The sequence below is a fragment of the Nothobranchius furzeri genome, chromosome 2 (assembly GCF_043380555.1).
Source record: "Nothobranchius furzeri strain GRZ-AD chromosome 2, NfurGRZ-RIMD1, whole genome shotgun sequence".
Lineage (NCBI taxonomy): Eukaryota > Metazoa > Chordata > Actinopteri > Cyprinodontiformes > Nothobranchiidae > Nothobranchius > Nothobranchius furzeri.
In genome coordinates, this window is record NC_091742.1 from 10,613,706 (window position 1) to 10,630,009 (window position 16,304).

Here is a 16,304-nt window from a genome sequence, read left to right on the forward strand (position 1 = left end):
TTGTCTTCAGTGAGGATGAAAATCATTTTGTTTCCCGTTTGCTCCAGTAATCAGCTTCAAACCTTGCTTTTGCGTTTGCATCTTCTATTTGACACACTCATTCCTCTTAATCTGGAGGAAACCGTATTATTGCTCTTTGTTTTCAGGCTAAAATAAATGTTGCAGAATGTAAAGCTCGAGTGCTTCGAGTTCAGAGATACAAAAATAAAAATGTTATGCAGCAGAGAAACGGTTGTTGTGGGAGAAGCTCTCTCCACAGCTGAATAACAGGCCATGCCCCCTGCTGGTAGCTTCCTGCAACTACACCAGAAAAGTTACTGCTGCATCGTGACCTTTTAAACACGTTTAACGATATATCAATACATTCCTGTTTTGGTTCACTCCCACTTTCTCAGTGTAGCATGCTCAATAAAATGATCAGGATAAGCAGTAAAAGCGTCGGTCAGGAGCAGCCGTCACTTACCAGCACGTACAACTGTAGTCCTCAGGCGTGTTTTGATGCTGTTGTTATGGGCTATGCTGACACTCTTATCTGCGAACAAGGTTCCTAACGGATAAATAAAGTACATTTAATTTGATTTCCATCCTTTCTGTTTAGTTCAGAGGAACTCCGCCTGCAGGAAAATGTTGTGTGCTAGAGATCTGAGTCCAGGAGTTGTCAGACTTTAGAATGAAGCCGCGTTTCCAGTTTAGGAGCTCAGAGGAAATTTCTTGGAGGGGGAAGGTGCCAGAGGAAGCACGCTGGCTCTGTCCTCTCTGCCCTTTAAGGATTTTGCTACGATGTCGGCATGTCACGACCGTTTTGGCAGTGGGTGATGTCACCGATCAGCTCCAAACGGCGTCCATAGACATTATTAACGTTCAGTTTGTTATTTTGCCAAAGTACGCTGTGAACAACAGAATCACTGATTTTTACGCTGCTTGTAGGAGACAACGAAACGCTGTGGATAGATTTTGTGTTTGGAGTTTAGAAACAGCAATTTTAAAGCAGTGAGCTTATTTCCTTTTACATTTAATCTGCAGCTCTTCCAATTTTACTAAAGCTGATATTTAATTTCCCACCAAGTTGCAACCAATTAGCACGAGTTAACCGCCCAGTGAATTTACCAGGCCGTTTCCGATGAAATGCTCCAGTTCAGGCACTTGATTGGCTCCTGAAGCGGCCAGGAAAGAGCCCTGAGTTCTGCCTGCAAGGCACTCATTCCTTCTAGAGACCACTGCAAATGTATTGATTACACAAGTAACCCACACCTTTAATACTGTTTGCTATAAGAACTTATTGGGTTTATAAGTCAATTAAGACTATAAAAGGTCAGGAAGCTCCACTAACAGGTCGTTAGCAGCAGCTTCTCTCGATCTGCTCGGCTACGCCTCAAAAAGGCAAGAATGTCAGATGTTATTTGTGGTGTTTAGCATTCCGAGTACTTCTGCCCGCAAACAGGAAGCAGATTGATTAGAGGAGCATCAAAGTTCAGCCCAGAGTGACCCAAATGCTAAACATTGTCAGTGCTAAATGCTGTGTGAGACGAGATGTTTTCATGAGGTAAACATTTGACAAGTTGCTGTCTCCCTCCTCCAGCGGCTGAGATGGATTTGTTTATTATTCAGGCCTCAGAAGGACAACAGGACGGGAGATAAGGCTGTGGTTACTAATGAGGCTTTATCGCATTAATACAACACTCCTCATGCATCTTTCATGGAATGACCATAAGTACACAACAGGAGAGGCTGTGCCGACACCTGGAATTAATGATGTGTGCAGGAAACCAGTGTAGGACTGGTTACACCTCTGGTTCTCTGCAGTCCATCCCGATGGACGTGGAAGCATGTAAAATGTTGGTTTTTAAAACTGGCAGGTCGTGCATGTTTTACTCATTTTGTCTAAAACATGAACAAATCCTTACAAATACAAAGTTATAATGCATCTTGCATTATAAATAAAATACCCTAAATAGCTTCTGTCGGCGGGATTTTAAGGGTTAAAAGCACATCTGAAGAGAATAAATCTGATTATTATTATTGCATTTTTTAAATCATCTCATCTATGATTTTATCCTGATTAACAAAACGATCATGAATGAGTTTTAAACAACATTTGGAGCCTCAGCTTTCTAAACTAGTTCACTTTAAATAAAGAAAACCGCTCCTGCTTTAGATTACAGCATGTACTAAACTTAAAGTGACAGTGTGTATTTTTCCTGGTGATAGGGGGCAGTACATACCTAAAATCACTGCAAGTAAGCATTATTTTTGTGTTCAGATAAGATCTTACTAAAGGATTGGCCATTAGGGTCAAAAATCCCTGTGAGTGCAACCTCCAGCAAAGTGACAACAACATCAGATTCTCTTTCATCACTGGCAACAAGTGAAGACGTAAATGTGTAAAAACAATGTTTATTATTGGTGAAAGTTTTGTAACCGTTTGCTACAAATAAATAAATACATGTGTTTTGTCCTCACGGGCTTCCGTTGAAGTAAACAAGCCTCCAATATGGCGTCGCCCAGAGACTTATGGTCCTTTCACACTAGCATCAACTCCACTCTGCCTGGATAGCATAGAGTGTGCTCACATTAGCATCGCCTGCCTTTTTCAGCCCTCTTCCTGGGGTGGTCTGCTTTAGGCTGACCAGGGCAGACACACCCACTGCTGCCTGATAGACCGACTCAAATTCATGCCTCCGATTGGTGGGTAGAATTATGAAACTCCCAATATTTTCTGCTGGACAACTGGACATCTTACAACAATGTGTGGATGGATATTTCCAGAGATTGATGGTAAAAACTACACATTGTCACTTGAAAGAAAACGAAGTTTAAAATCAAATTTCTTTTTATTAAACATAAGTTATATATTTACAGACTGTATAAGATGACAGCAAACATCCAACAACAGCTGATATTTACTTAATGTACAACCTCACATTGACCAGTTAATGATGCTTTTATTCCGTAAACCAGAAGCTTTTATTGTGAGTCTGTTAAACAGCAGGTCTAGTTTTCATAGTTCTGGACTTACTCTGTATAGTTGCGATGTGGAAGCTTGTTGTCTTCATTTGGGGTGAAATTGTCTCATTTAGACATAAATCTATTAGTTTAGAGGCTTTTATTTTGTCCCACGTCTGTCTGCTGGACATGAGATGGAACATTTCTCCTCCTGGTATCTGAATATAAGAACAGACGGATGAAAGGTTCCTTTACTCTGAGGGGTTCTGGATGTGTCTCATGTCGGTCAGAACCAGGTCCCTGTAGCGGCGCTCCAGTCCCATCATGAACTCCAGGTAGTTGCTGAACCTGAAGCCCGAGATCGGCTCCTCCTGCAGAGAGAAACGAGTTTCAGACTGGTTTCGGTTCCATCTAAGTGTCAGAAATCCTGATTTAGAGTGACCCATCCCTGCTCCCCACGGAACAAGTAACATCAGTTATCCCCATGACAACACAGCATCACTGGGACTATTTAGATGTTTTACGCTGGTGATGGTGAGACCGTAACTCCAGCTTCATCACTCAGACTAATCCATGTCTTTACTCAGAATTACGATGAAATTAGCTACAGAAGAACATCCCACAAGAAGATAAACATAAACGATCCCCGTTGGCACTCAGGAGATCATTAGGTAGGTTAATTACTGTTGATTTCTATCTTTGGTAAGGTTGTCATCACAAGATGAATGGGCGGAGAGTGGAGGAGAAACTAATCACAGTATTTTAGGTGGGGGGGGGGGGTGTTTGTTTATGCTGTGATGATTGAAGACGATGGGTTTCTGTCATCAGTTTGAGGCCAAACAGCAACATGTAGGAAATGAAAACAAACTCTAGTCTTACTGCAGAAAGTTAACCATAAATTACTTAAATACATGTAGATCTGACCAAGTTTCATTGATACATTCATGTTAGACCTGTTTCTGCTGACAATTGCCCTCCAACTATGCCGTTTTCTATTCATTTGCAGATGAAGGAAATGATGTCCTCCTGCTGAACCCATCGCTAGACCAGTGGTGTCCAGCTCTGGTCCTTCAGAAGCCCTACCTTCCAATCAGCTGTTGGATCAGGTGCGTTAGAGCAAGAAAAACTCTAAAGTACTCCAAACTCTGCAGGATGAGTTTCTGCCCTAGTTTTTAATTTTCATTTATACCTGGCATCACCTATAAACCAGACATTAAAATCCATCAGAGAGCGCGAGAGAGAGCGAAAACCATCATTGATTAATGTAAAGTATAGGAATACATTAATCAAAAACTTTGGATTTTAACAAATGAGATGATTTTATGATGAGAAAGATAAACTTTATTCAGAGAGTAAGAGTCTCGTCTTCTGCATGAGACCTTGGGGTTCCAGCAAACGTAAGGGAGCTAGGGGAAGGACTTATAATGGCTCCCTTATTAGATAACAAGGTCACTGAGCTGTAGCTTTCTGGTCTGGAGACCAGACAGACAGGATGTGTGACGCAGATTGTGCCTGCAAGTTTTTGGTCATTTTGAAGAAATACTTGACCTTTTGGTACGCTACATATTATTATCATCAAATATGAAATAAGCATCCAACATTTTTATTGGAAGGTTAAGTTTCTTCATGGTTTTAGTGTTTTCAGCAGCTGAGTCTGGTTCGTGCTTTGTCACATTTCTGAAATAAGATTCAAACAAACCAGGCCAACATGTTATTTATCTTATTGCATTGATCATTTAGTTTTTAAAGCTGTTAATTTAAAAGCAATCATTTAAATATATTTATATAACCTGTCTGTTAAACAGATGGTTGATTAGCAAAGATACTCCTGCCCTTAACAGTGAGTCTAATATTTACCTAAACATAAACACGTTAGCATAAGAATGTCTCCTTTTACTTTACACTACTCATGTGGTCCAGACTAAAACATGGTGGTTTGACGTGGCCTCTGGGTCAGTGGAGGACATAAAACCTTCATTGTAACTGTGGTTGGATTCACACCAACTGTAACAAGTCATTTCCCCTTTAAAATGTTAATTTAGGTGAAATATAGATGCACCCCCAGGGAGACGGGATGAATGAAGCAGAAGAACAGAAACCACATCGTCTGGGTGAAAAATTTCACTTGATTCCTTTGCAGGCAGAACCGTTGGAGCCAGGGAGGCGCGATGAAGCTACAGCTCGTTAGAGAAACTTTAGATAAAGACTCAAACAGATGTTTTCAACGTTAATGCCACAGACCCCTTAAGTTCAGACTTATTTTACTACAATTAGACTATATCAAGTAGATAATTGTTCTTGTCTGATGGAGTCTTCCTGAAACATCCAGGTTGTTTACTGTAACAGGCCCCCACTGTTAGTGTGACAGGAACAGCAACACCCAAAAGGAGATAAGAAGTAAAACTAATTATTCCAGAGCTAATCTTTATTAAAGCCTGATTAGTCACCTTCCCAGCTAAAATGTCCCGTAATCCCAGCAGAACTTCCCACAGTAATAAAGGGAAAGCCATAATGTCCATTTTTGTAGTGCGTGGAAAAGCTATCATCAGGTACCTGGAACACGGCTGTTTCCATGAACGCATTCTACTTTATAGTGAATAACAGCTAATAAATAACCAACAACAAATATCTTTAATCTGATGCCAGTCAAACTAATTTAGTGAAAAACCATCATGTCACTGTTTAAATAAGCCTACTCGGCTCATGGTGGAGGTAAATGGGTCCTGATGCTGCAGCAGGTGGTGTCTGGGTGGAGCACAGAGAGTAAGGCACGGTGGGAAGGTGAATAAAGCTCCTTTGTGTCGATGTAAAAACTACAGAACTCTGTTAGAGACAGCCTCACACACATTAAACCTTACAAGATGTTTGTTCTCAGTGGAACATCCTGGTACTTATAGGGTAGGACTGTCCCATGTTACCAAGGCAACATGAAGGCGAGACAGTTTTCCACAGGAGAACACATCTCAACGCACCAGATCTGAGATCAGCAGACTTCTGCAAAAAAAGTTATTGATCTGTTTTGTTGCAGGACGGTGGCCCAGGAGGGCCACAGTAAAGTCCTTCACCTTCACAGATCAAGTCATAGGCCTATCAATGGAGCACAGATAAGTTGATATGATTACCTGCACACATGAACCAGGAAGTACAGAATATGTTCCTCCATCAGTCTCTGTTATTCTTTTAAATTATGCTTCATTAAGTCACTTAAAAATAGTTTTGTTTTTGTTGTTGCAGCAGAAATTCTGAGGTCAAATCTGACTCATCTGGATTTTCCATCATTTCTGCATCAGAACAAGTTCAAACTTCTAAACTACAAGCAGAATTCTTACACGTTTTTTTTCCCAGTTTCATGCACTTTAGATGTTTTTAACTAATCAGGTTGTAATGTAAAAGTCAAAACTGGTATTAAAGACTGTAGACCAGGCCTGGAGGGCCAATATCCAGCAGGTGGTTCCACCGCTGGAGCAGAGAACATGTGGATACCGGCCCTCTAGGTACTGAAATCTTTAAATGACCAAGATGTGGGGGAAAAAAAAAAAGTTTCAGCTTGTAGTTTAAAATGTTTGAGATCAGTTTAACTCATTCTGATCAAAGAATAATCAAAACCAGACTCCCATCCTCAGGATTTTAGCTGCTACAACAGACACACCACCGCTAGCAACTCCAGTGTGATTAATAATACTGAAGTTAAACATCAATGTATCTGTGCTCCATTAATAAGCCTGTGACCATCTGAGGAGCTGAGGTCAACAGATGAACTCTAAGCACCAGGTGATGAAGCTAGTGTTAGCCTTTCCTCTGAGGACTGAGCTGTTAGCTGCAAAGATGATGTCATGATGCATCAATAAACTCCTCCTACATCCATGCTCCTTCATGTTTTTGTCTCAGATCCAGAGAAGAACTTGTGAATGAAAGTTAGGCATACCTGCTCCTATGGTTTCTTCATCTAAGACCTCCTCCTGGTGGAATCATTTTACCATCTACAAGTTTGGATTTATTGTGGATTTTCTCTAATTGACAGTAAAAACAAAACAGATCAACCTGAACAGAACGTAGAGCAGTGGTGCCCCACCCTGGTCCTCTACAGGGGCTGTGCACCAACACCCCTGATTTAACCCTCCCACTGTCCTAATGGGTGACCCCGTGAGGAAAGTTGACCATTGAGCAGGGTTGATGGTTTATCCCTTGAGGTCCATGTGGCAGGGGTGAGGTGGTGCTCACTCCTCACCCCTGCCACATGGACCTCAAGGGGTAAACCCTCAACCCTGTTCAATGGTCAACTTTCCTCGCGGGGGAGGGTTAAATAAAAGTAGAGAAACCTTCTGGAGAGAGGACCAGGGCGGGGCACCACTGACCTTTAATTCAAGAAGATTCACCATAATTTCAGTAAATCTAATAGATGAATGCAGCTTCTTGTCCCACAGGAGTAACCCTGTAGGACAATCCAGTTAAACATCTCACTCACATAAAACCATGCCGGACTGAGGCTGACCTTCAGGAAGACCTGCAGCTCCTGTGACTGAGTGTGCTGCAGGATGTCTGGCTGCAGGTGTTTGAGCACGGCCACGCACAGGTAAACCTGGTAATCTGGACCCATCAGCACACAGGTACAGATGTAGTGGCAGATCTCTGTCCAGTCCAGGTAGTTCCAGAAGCACTGAGTCAGCCAGTGGAGGCACATCTGGGATCAGATAAAAGTTGTTAAGACCTTCAGAACTATTCACACCGTGTGATGTTGGAGAATAAACACCAGCAGTCAGTGATATTGAGCTGGGATTAGGGGACACAAACAATATTTGCTTCTGCCTCTAATGACCAAAAATCTGAGTGAAAAGAGCCAGAACTGCAGAGAGGAATCACTGACTTTAGGACATTTGTCCAACTCTGATCCAAAGATGGAGCTCAGATCACCACAACACCACCGAGGTTCACGCCCAAACAAACAAAACAGCTCCTGCTTCTACTTAATTAGCCAGCCAGCTCACACACTCGCATCACTCGCGCTCCATAAACACGTTAAATCATCAGCAGCCTCTGTAGCTGAGCTCTAATGAAAATCCTGACATCCTAATTTGTGTTGTCATAAAAACAGGAAACGACTGACTCCGTGCTGCTGACAAACAACACGCCCGTTTGATGGGACCGACCTTTTGGTCTCCCATTCAGGAGCCAATAATAATATTGGACCAGGTCAGCTCATAACATACAGAATGTGTTCTGGAGCATCTCTGGGAACACGTTTCAGGTACCGAACCAACAAACTCATTCTAAAACCAGTTTAAATCTGAGACAACCTGTTAGATAAAAACTGATACTAACAGTATTGAACTGATATTAATGCCTTGACTGTTAAATATCTGGTGTCTTTTTAAACGTAGCTTCATCAATTCATTTTACTCGGTTGATAGATAACAGGCCCCCGCAGGTCTTACAGGGAGGAGTAGGTTTTAGGAGGATGACCTAGCCTTGGAACCGACCTTTATCAGTAAAACTCCCTTGAGAAAGTCCAGGAACTGCTTTGTTGATTTAGGGTGCACCTGGAGAAAGCTTAGTCTCCCTTTTTTACAGCTTTCTGCCTGAGAGTCTAAGAAATGTCAAAATGTGTGTGTGTCAATCTTTTGTGTGTGTGTGTGCTTAATAAATGCTTTCGAAGGACTCTGTCTGATGAGAGTGAAATGGCGACCGTTGTCTGGTGTGTATCTTTTCCTCTCCACTTTGCAAAGTCTAAATTGATTGTTTATGAATTGGTATTGGTGTTGATCGATTGATTACTATAACCCCCTAAGGGAATCCTGGATTAATAAAATTACCCAACATAACTGATTAGACTGAGGAGGATCCAGAGTACCCCGAGAACACTTGAAGACCTCAGCAGCAACAAATGTTACAATAAATCAGATTTATAATCCACGTGACATATTAGCATGACACCTGGGCCCTCATTTATCAAACGTTCGTTGAAACTGTCCTATATTCCCTCCTACGACCGACATTTAGAATGTGTACGAACGGTCAAAAGACTGATTTATGAAACGCACGTTCCTCCACAATCGTCTGAAATCCCACCCGTGCGTACCCAGGTGCTCGTATCGTTCTGTCAGAAACACCCTCAATTGACCATATTTGGTCACGCTACGTCGTCAGCTCGTGAGGGAATCAAAAATATGAAAGCTTTTATTGACAGCGAGATTGAAACAGTGGCTGCCAAAGCACAAAAGAACTAAGATGCAGAGGTTCCCGTCAGAATTACAATTTTAAAGATGGATTTGTTTCGTCGGGCTCTGTTTGGAGTTAGTTTTATTTGTTAATGTCCGAGACTGAAGCCTCTTCACAGTGGCCATTTAGTCTGGTTACCTTGGCAACGGAGAACAGAAGAGCTTCTGGGGGTTCCCTGGATCCACATTCGTGCTCCACAAATAGTCCTGAACCCCAGCAGAGCAGAAGGATTTGCTTTGAGATCAGTGCGCTCGTGGAGAACACGTTCTGATAAATCCTCAAATAACACAGAACAGCCCAGATATGATGTCAGACTCCCGTCGGTCACAGGTGTCTTATTGGTTTTTCCACCGACGTAACTACATACTGGGTAAATATAATCTGTGGGTGACTGAGACCTCCAGTACTGCTGTTCCCCTGTTCTACCACTAGAGGCTGTTCCTACGCACGGTCAGACATGTTCACGCACACATACAAACCGGTAAATACCACACAACGCGTTAAATTGTTCCCACGCACGAAATAAGCACAGATCTGCTTGTAAGTAAGGTTGATAAATGAGGGCCCAGGTCACAATTCAATGATTCTGATCATCCATCTTCATTAAATAAACAAGCAGGAGGTGTTAACTGAACACCTAGACTGTAAAATATAACTGTTATGTTTTTAAACATGTGCAAGAGTTGAACCGTGGCTAAAAGGTCAAGAGCAGTCAGCTCTCACCTGAGTCCCTACAGGAGGAAGAACAACTAATCCTGTCACTTCTCAGCCCAGATGGCTCCATGTGTATCTCCTACACCATCTGACCCACAGCGGAGGCTCCACTCGCCCGTGGCGACTCTCACTTCACAGTCCTGACTTGTAAATTGAGGAGAGACCCGCTGAGAGAAACTCTGAGCCTCTCAGAGAGACCTGATTGAAATGTGGATCCTGTTGGTGGATAATGTGATAAACTCTACAGCAGACACCTCTACTGCACGTTTATCCTGTAATGAAAACTCCAAACGCCTGCAAAAACCTCAGAGCTCCACAAAGACCTCCAACCTGAGTGGGAGGAGCCAGGAAGTCATCCTACAAGGACAAAACAACACGGCAAGCATCCAGGGTTTGGAGGAACTGTTAAATATCAGAGGCAGGGAAACAGTCCTGTCGCTATAATAAAGGTTTTTAATTGGCTAATGAAGTTTGAAGTCCTTAACCCAAACTCCATAAGTCCTCCAGGTGTTGTTCAGGAGGAGGTGAGCTGCTGCTCTGTCAGATAAAACATCTGACTGTGTCGCTGAGCCCTAGAGACGGCAGGTTAACCCCGTACGTTGTAGAATGTCGACACAGGATCAAAACACAAAAGCTTCGAGGTGAAGAGCCTCATCTAAGAGGAGTGAAGATCAAAAAGAAATGACTTTGTAAAAACTACTTTTTAGTCTTTTTTCCAACATCAGATCTGGTTAGTCTTCATTTTACATTTCTGGGTCATAACAACAAAGTATTTCTGTAAAGATTTTAGTCTCTTCCTGACATCAAAGTAGATGTTTTCATGGGCACTTCTACCTGAGTAAAACGTATTTAAGTACTGCTACTTTTACTAGCGTATAGCCTCAGCCTACTCTGCCCAGTCAGCTACATTCATTAGAGGCGTTTCTTTTACGGTGAGATTCTGATGGGCTGTTACAGGTTCTGGGAGGTTCTGATTAGATGACTTCACTATAAAAAAAACTTCTTCAGAAGGAAAGTTCTCCAACCATGAACCCTGGAGGGAGTGGAGGTCCAGACGTTACCTGTGAGGGAGTGAATCCAGACATCCTGAAGGCAGAATGGACCAGAGGGACCTCGGCTTTCAGCAGCATCTCCACATAGTGAGCAGTGGACCAGTAAACCGGACCCATCCCTGATTCAGCCACTTCCTGAGGAAACTGGACCTGTCACAAAATGAAGACTGACTTAGAGGAAACATCTGGAGTTGGTGCTCACAACCTGAGCTACTTCATACGTCGTTATTGGCTTTTTCTCATAACACCTGATGATTCTTCATCAGACATGAAAGCAGGAGTTCAGTCGAGTAACTGAGTACTAACCGACTACAGAGGACGAGAACACGTGAATATTTTATCACAACATAGCCGTGCTCGTCTTCTTTAACCTCGTGTGACTCCAGTCTTCCTACAACTGGGCTCAACTTTTCCTGAAAAATCTCAAAACGACATAAAACCTAAAACGATTCACCAAAACAGTAAAACATACCAAAAAGCTGCTTTCTAATGTTACAGTCCAAGGTCTTGTGACCCAATTAAAGTTTAGATGGACGGCACAGAGCTGGAGGAGGATTGGATCCTCCAGGCTGAACAGGTTACTCACAGATGCGTGTGTCCTTGCGGGCCAGATGAACGCAGACGTGAGCAGAGAGGAGAGGCCGAGTAACAGATTCCAGGAGCGCTCCTTGTTTCCTGCCATGAAGAGAAAAACGGTGGAGGCCAGCCAGTCGTGACCAAGATACCCGTGCTGCTGCCCGACTGTAGGCGGAGTTAAAGAAACACCCAAATCCTCTGTTACTGAGAGTCGCCACTAGGGACAGGAATAGGAATTGTGCTTCAAGACATTTTCATCATTTCACTGAACCCTCGCTGGTGGCCGTTTACCACGCTCATGTCAACATTCCAGCTGTGGAGCGGAGAATCAGGACGGAGTCCAGGAAACGGCCCCGGGCCATTCACTCGTCTCTCCAGCTGCTATAGACTCTTTACTTGCAATTCCACCTTAAATCGTTATTTATTTTTGTACCACTAATTATTCGAGCCATGATATTCCTAAAATGAGAAATAAAAATGTTTGTAGTTCTGAAAGAACTTGAAGTGCTTTTGTAAAAGATTACCTTATTTTTGTTGATTAGATTTTCATTCATTCATCTAAACATAAAGGAGTCTGGTTTCTTTCACACATCTTAACTTGAAATCAGGTTCTTGTTCTTAAAGCCGGCGGCGGGTTTGCGGCGCCTGCTGCGAACGCAGCGAGAGCCGTCTGTTGTTAAAATGTCAGAAACGTACATTTGAGGACAGATTCTGGTTGCCTAATTGTGACGAGTCACTGTGACTCGTTGCTCCAGCTCATGCTTTATTCATCTGGCATTTATTAACATGCTGTTTTTTATAAAATTACTTTGAATAATGGTGGCACTATTCATAAATGAACAGAGTTCCAACAGCTAGTTTGTTGTTTTCAGGCCCATCAGATCCCACCTTTCACGTTCTCTACCGCGTCAATAACAGAAACAGATTTTTCATCTCCATCTTCAAAAACGGCCCGGTCGCTGATGTATTGTTGCAGTTTGAGTATCGGAGCTGAATCCGACTGACGGGCGAGCCTCATCCATCTGTAATGCTCTCTGTCAAGACGTCATTTTTAAATAAGGAGTTATAAATAAAACAGCAACCATCGGGGAGGAGAAAAAATACGCTCCTAATTAAATAACTCCCCTCCTCCGACTGTAGTCATTTATTTAGCACTTCCTGACTTCTGAGGACCTTTGGTCCTTTGGGTTTGGGTGAAGTTCTGCATCCACGCTTTGCTTTAATAAACCAGCGTGCCATGTGTGCAAAACTATAACTATAACTATATATCTATATATATATATATATATGTATATATATATATATATATATATATATATATATATATATATATATATATATATATATATACATGGCTGTTTTAGGTTTTCTATTCGAGCAGTAAACTTCCTCCTTCTTGACTTGTGGGGATCTGTTTTCTCTGTGTTTCTGGTTCTTCTGTTATGAAAGAAAGAAGCCCATCAGCTGCCATTTGGGACAAAAGAAGGATGAGCTGAGACACTGATGGGGAGATAAGGTGTGTTGTTGGAGGCTGGGTGGGGTTATCAGCACCAGAGAGCTGAAGATGCTGAGTAGAAGACACTCTGGTGAAGCTGAGCAGAATCTGCAGGCCAGTTGGATCAGTTTGCTGCTTTTTACATGTTATGTTGATTAAAATGGTCCAATTCAAGCCCTGATCTGTTCTTTTATGCATTAATGAAACAATTAGATGACAAATTAAACAAATCTTATTTAGTTTTGTTAGAATTCAAAAGATTATTCGGTTTAAAGTTTTCAGCATCGTCTCTTTTTGGTAATAAACATCTAATCTGTGATGGTTTCTGTTCAGAGAAATGGTTTAGATCTACAATCCCATCAGTGGCGGTTGAACAGGTTTAGATTCAGAGCTGCATTATTGGAAAGTTAAACCTGAACACTTAACAGAGGCTGCTCGGGAAGCTGAAATTACCATTATTTAGACAGAAGAGTTATTTAAAATGGCTAGAAAAAAAAAACTTTATTGTATATTCTAGTGTTTATGTCAGAAATAGATTTTTTGTTTTATCTGTAATTTAGAAAATAATGATTTAAAAGAACCCGAATTCAAACAGTTGGTGGGCAAAGAAGACCACATCTATAAAGGATACCGAGTGGTGATGATGACGTGATTCTTTGCGTGGACAAGAAGGTCTTGATGTGCTTCATCAACAAGGTCAGGTCCTTTGTGGCGTCCACCTTCAGCAGCTCAAGGTAGCAGCCGTACCTGAGAAAATAAAAGCAGGTGAATCCTTCATGATTTGTGTCTCACATCAATACTTCATATCTCCGCTCCGCTTTCTCACCAGAGTCACACCTCTGCCTTTATTTCCCTGCTGCTTTAAATGACCCCATTACTGTGAAAACTTCCAGAACAGGCCTCAGGGCTCTTTAGTGCCTCCCCGCCCCTGACCCCGACACCCAGGAGGACTCTTCAGAAGCGTGACCAGCAGGTCTAACGTGTGATTTATGTCTCTACGCTGCTCCATCATCACCGCTGACATCACAAAACAAACATCCGTCTGCAGCTGAAAGGAAAAGCTCATCTATAATGCAACACAAGTCTCCTCTACAGGGACGACAACAACTGCGCTAACATCACAGAAGAGCTGGAGCTCTAAACTCACCGCTGAAGGAAAGTCGAGTGTTTCTGCCTCAGATCAGTCCGGCTGAACTGAGAACAAACCTAAACAGACTCAGATTCAGGCAACAGCACAGGTTGCTGCTCTGGATCTCCAGCTCCAGCGTCCTCGAGTCAACTACTTTACTCAGACTCGCCGAGTCATGTTGTGTAAAACGTGAAACGACTTCCAAAGGGGGTGATGTAAACTGTAAACAACTAAAGATGTGACGTTTTCACCTTTAGTCTCTGGAAAACATCAAAGTGTTGATGAAAATGAATTTATGATGCCCAGTTGTTGAAACATTGGCAGCTTCGTATCAAATCACCATAAAAAATCTAGCCTAACAACATGGAGGGATCTACGGGCCACGCCACATTAGACACTATGTCTCCTTCTATGGGTGCCTGTGAGGACAAAAGGCATTTACTGATTTGTAACAGAAAACTTTCACCACTCAGAAACGATGTTTTCCACGTTTGCCTCTTCACCAGTAATAAAGGGAGTCTGATGTGTTTGTTGTTTTGCTGGAGGTTGCACTCACGGGAGTTTTGACCCTAATGGGCATCCGTTGGGAAGGTCTTACTCAAACACAAAAATGCTGCTTGCTTGCAGGGATTTAGGTATGTACTGCCCACCCCCTTCACAGTAGGAAAACACACATCCTCACCATATTTAAACGCTCATCAACAGCATCAGGACCACTTCTGTTCTATTCCAGCTGAAACTTGAACCTTTTCTCAACATTCTGAGTCTCCTACTGAACGCAGGTGACCGTGTGTGATGAAATAAACACGTTAGAGCTGCAGAAACCTCTGCTTTACCTGACACAGACGTCGATTCCTAGCAGCTCCACAGGCGACAGAACAACGTTCTCCAGGTTCTCGTCTCCTGCAGAACGACAAGATTAAAACAACATGAGAGGATCGAACCTCTGCCAGAGATTTGAGAGAAACGTTTTCCTCCAACAGCAGTTTGAGCAGGTGGAATAGAAAAAACATGACAGCAAATTATGAATTTCCTCTTTCGCAGCAGCGCGGAGCTGACGGCACGTCTAAACTAGTTTGTACTTTGCAGCTTGGAGGTGTCGTTTGGCTGTGATGTTTGTGAGGACGCAAGGTGTCAAGGTGACTCTGGTCATTTCACCAACAGCCATTCACGGGTAATTTCACAGCTCCGTCCCACGCTTTGTGATGCAGCGTCCAAATTCTGATTTCACAGACATGGCAGGTTTTTAGGAAAATACAAATAACAGGATTTTAAAATCAGTGGCTCATTTCCTTACAGGCGGAGATGCTTTCAACGGGGAGACACGACGCGCACACACACACACACACACACACACACACACACACACACACACACACACACCCTCATCATTATTTGTGCAGAATCATTAGACTATATTAGTTTTGGGGAATGAAAGAGCAATCATGCTGAGTTTTTCAGTGAATGAAGCAATAACTGACATTTTCATTTGGAAGGTGGCTCTGCCGCATCCTTGCTTGAGGAAACAGAATATTACAGATGAATCCCCGCTTCAGACGCTTTATGGTGGGACGATGAGGAGAATTTAACAATTATGAGCAAATCGCCCCGGCGCCGGTGATGGAGAGGGGGGAACTCAAATAAAAGTTACGAAACGCTCCAAAAACACTATAAATGAAGTGGTGAAGCGTTTCCTGTAATTTAAATATCAGAGATAATTCAACACGTTTAACCGTGTGGCTAAGAGGACAACTAGACTGTTATTTCTTCTCTCCTTACATAGTAACACCTCTAAGAGCCTCATGCTGAGAGCAATTACAGTCTAATAAAGATAAGCCCTCCGTTTCTTTATTTCCTCTTTCTTTTCTACAGCACCGTGCCCCAGAGTCTATTTTACAATTTGCAATAACTATAATGACAAATATTAAGCGATGGAACAAAGAGGCAGCGTTCCCACCTGTTCGGAGTATCCTGCTAAAATAATGAGGAGTAATATCAGCAGCTTCACCCTGACGCAGTCCCTGGACGTCCTACAATTACATTCTGCAGATGAATGTAAAAAGTAATGTTGGAAATGATGAATCCTGCAGAATGCGAGGGCTCACAGAAGAAGAGTTATGGCCGTGGGATCATTTAAGACAAAGACGAGCGTACACTACCCACAACACCACACCCACTA

The 16,304-nt window shown here is 42.5% G+C and overlaps 1 protein-coding gene across 2 annotated transcripts in view; it reads right to left on the reverse strand.

The window, feature by feature from the left end:
- Nucleotides 1-3,088: 3,088 nt before the first annotated feature.
- tbc1d32 (TBC1 domain family, member 32) overlaps nucleotides 3,089-16,304 on the reverse strand; it is a 50,997-nt gene continuing 37,781 nt past the window's right edge. The window contains exons 29-34 of one of the 2 annotated variants that reach the window (XM_015947567.3): nucleotides 14,962-15,028; nucleotides 13,628-13,743; nucleotides 11,512-11,666; nucleotides 10,935-11,075; nucleotides 7,436-7,624; nucleotides 3,089-3,314 (exon numbers count right to left, since the gene is read on the reverse strand). In XM_015947567.3, coding sequence (XP_015803053.3) covers nucleotides 3,195-3,314; nucleotides 7,436-7,624; nucleotides 10,935-11,075; nucleotides 11,512-11,666; nucleotides 13,628-13,743; nucleotides 14,962-15,028 — 788 coding nt within the window. In that variant the 3' untranslated portion in view covers nucleotides 3,089-3,194. Of the gene's footprint in view, nucleotides 3,315-7,408; nucleotides 7,625-10,934; nucleotides 11,076-11,511; nucleotides 11,667-13,627; nucleotides 13,744-14,961; nucleotides 15,029-16,304 lie in introns of both variants that reach the window. The other variant, XM_015947566.3, reaches the window with a different exon arrangement.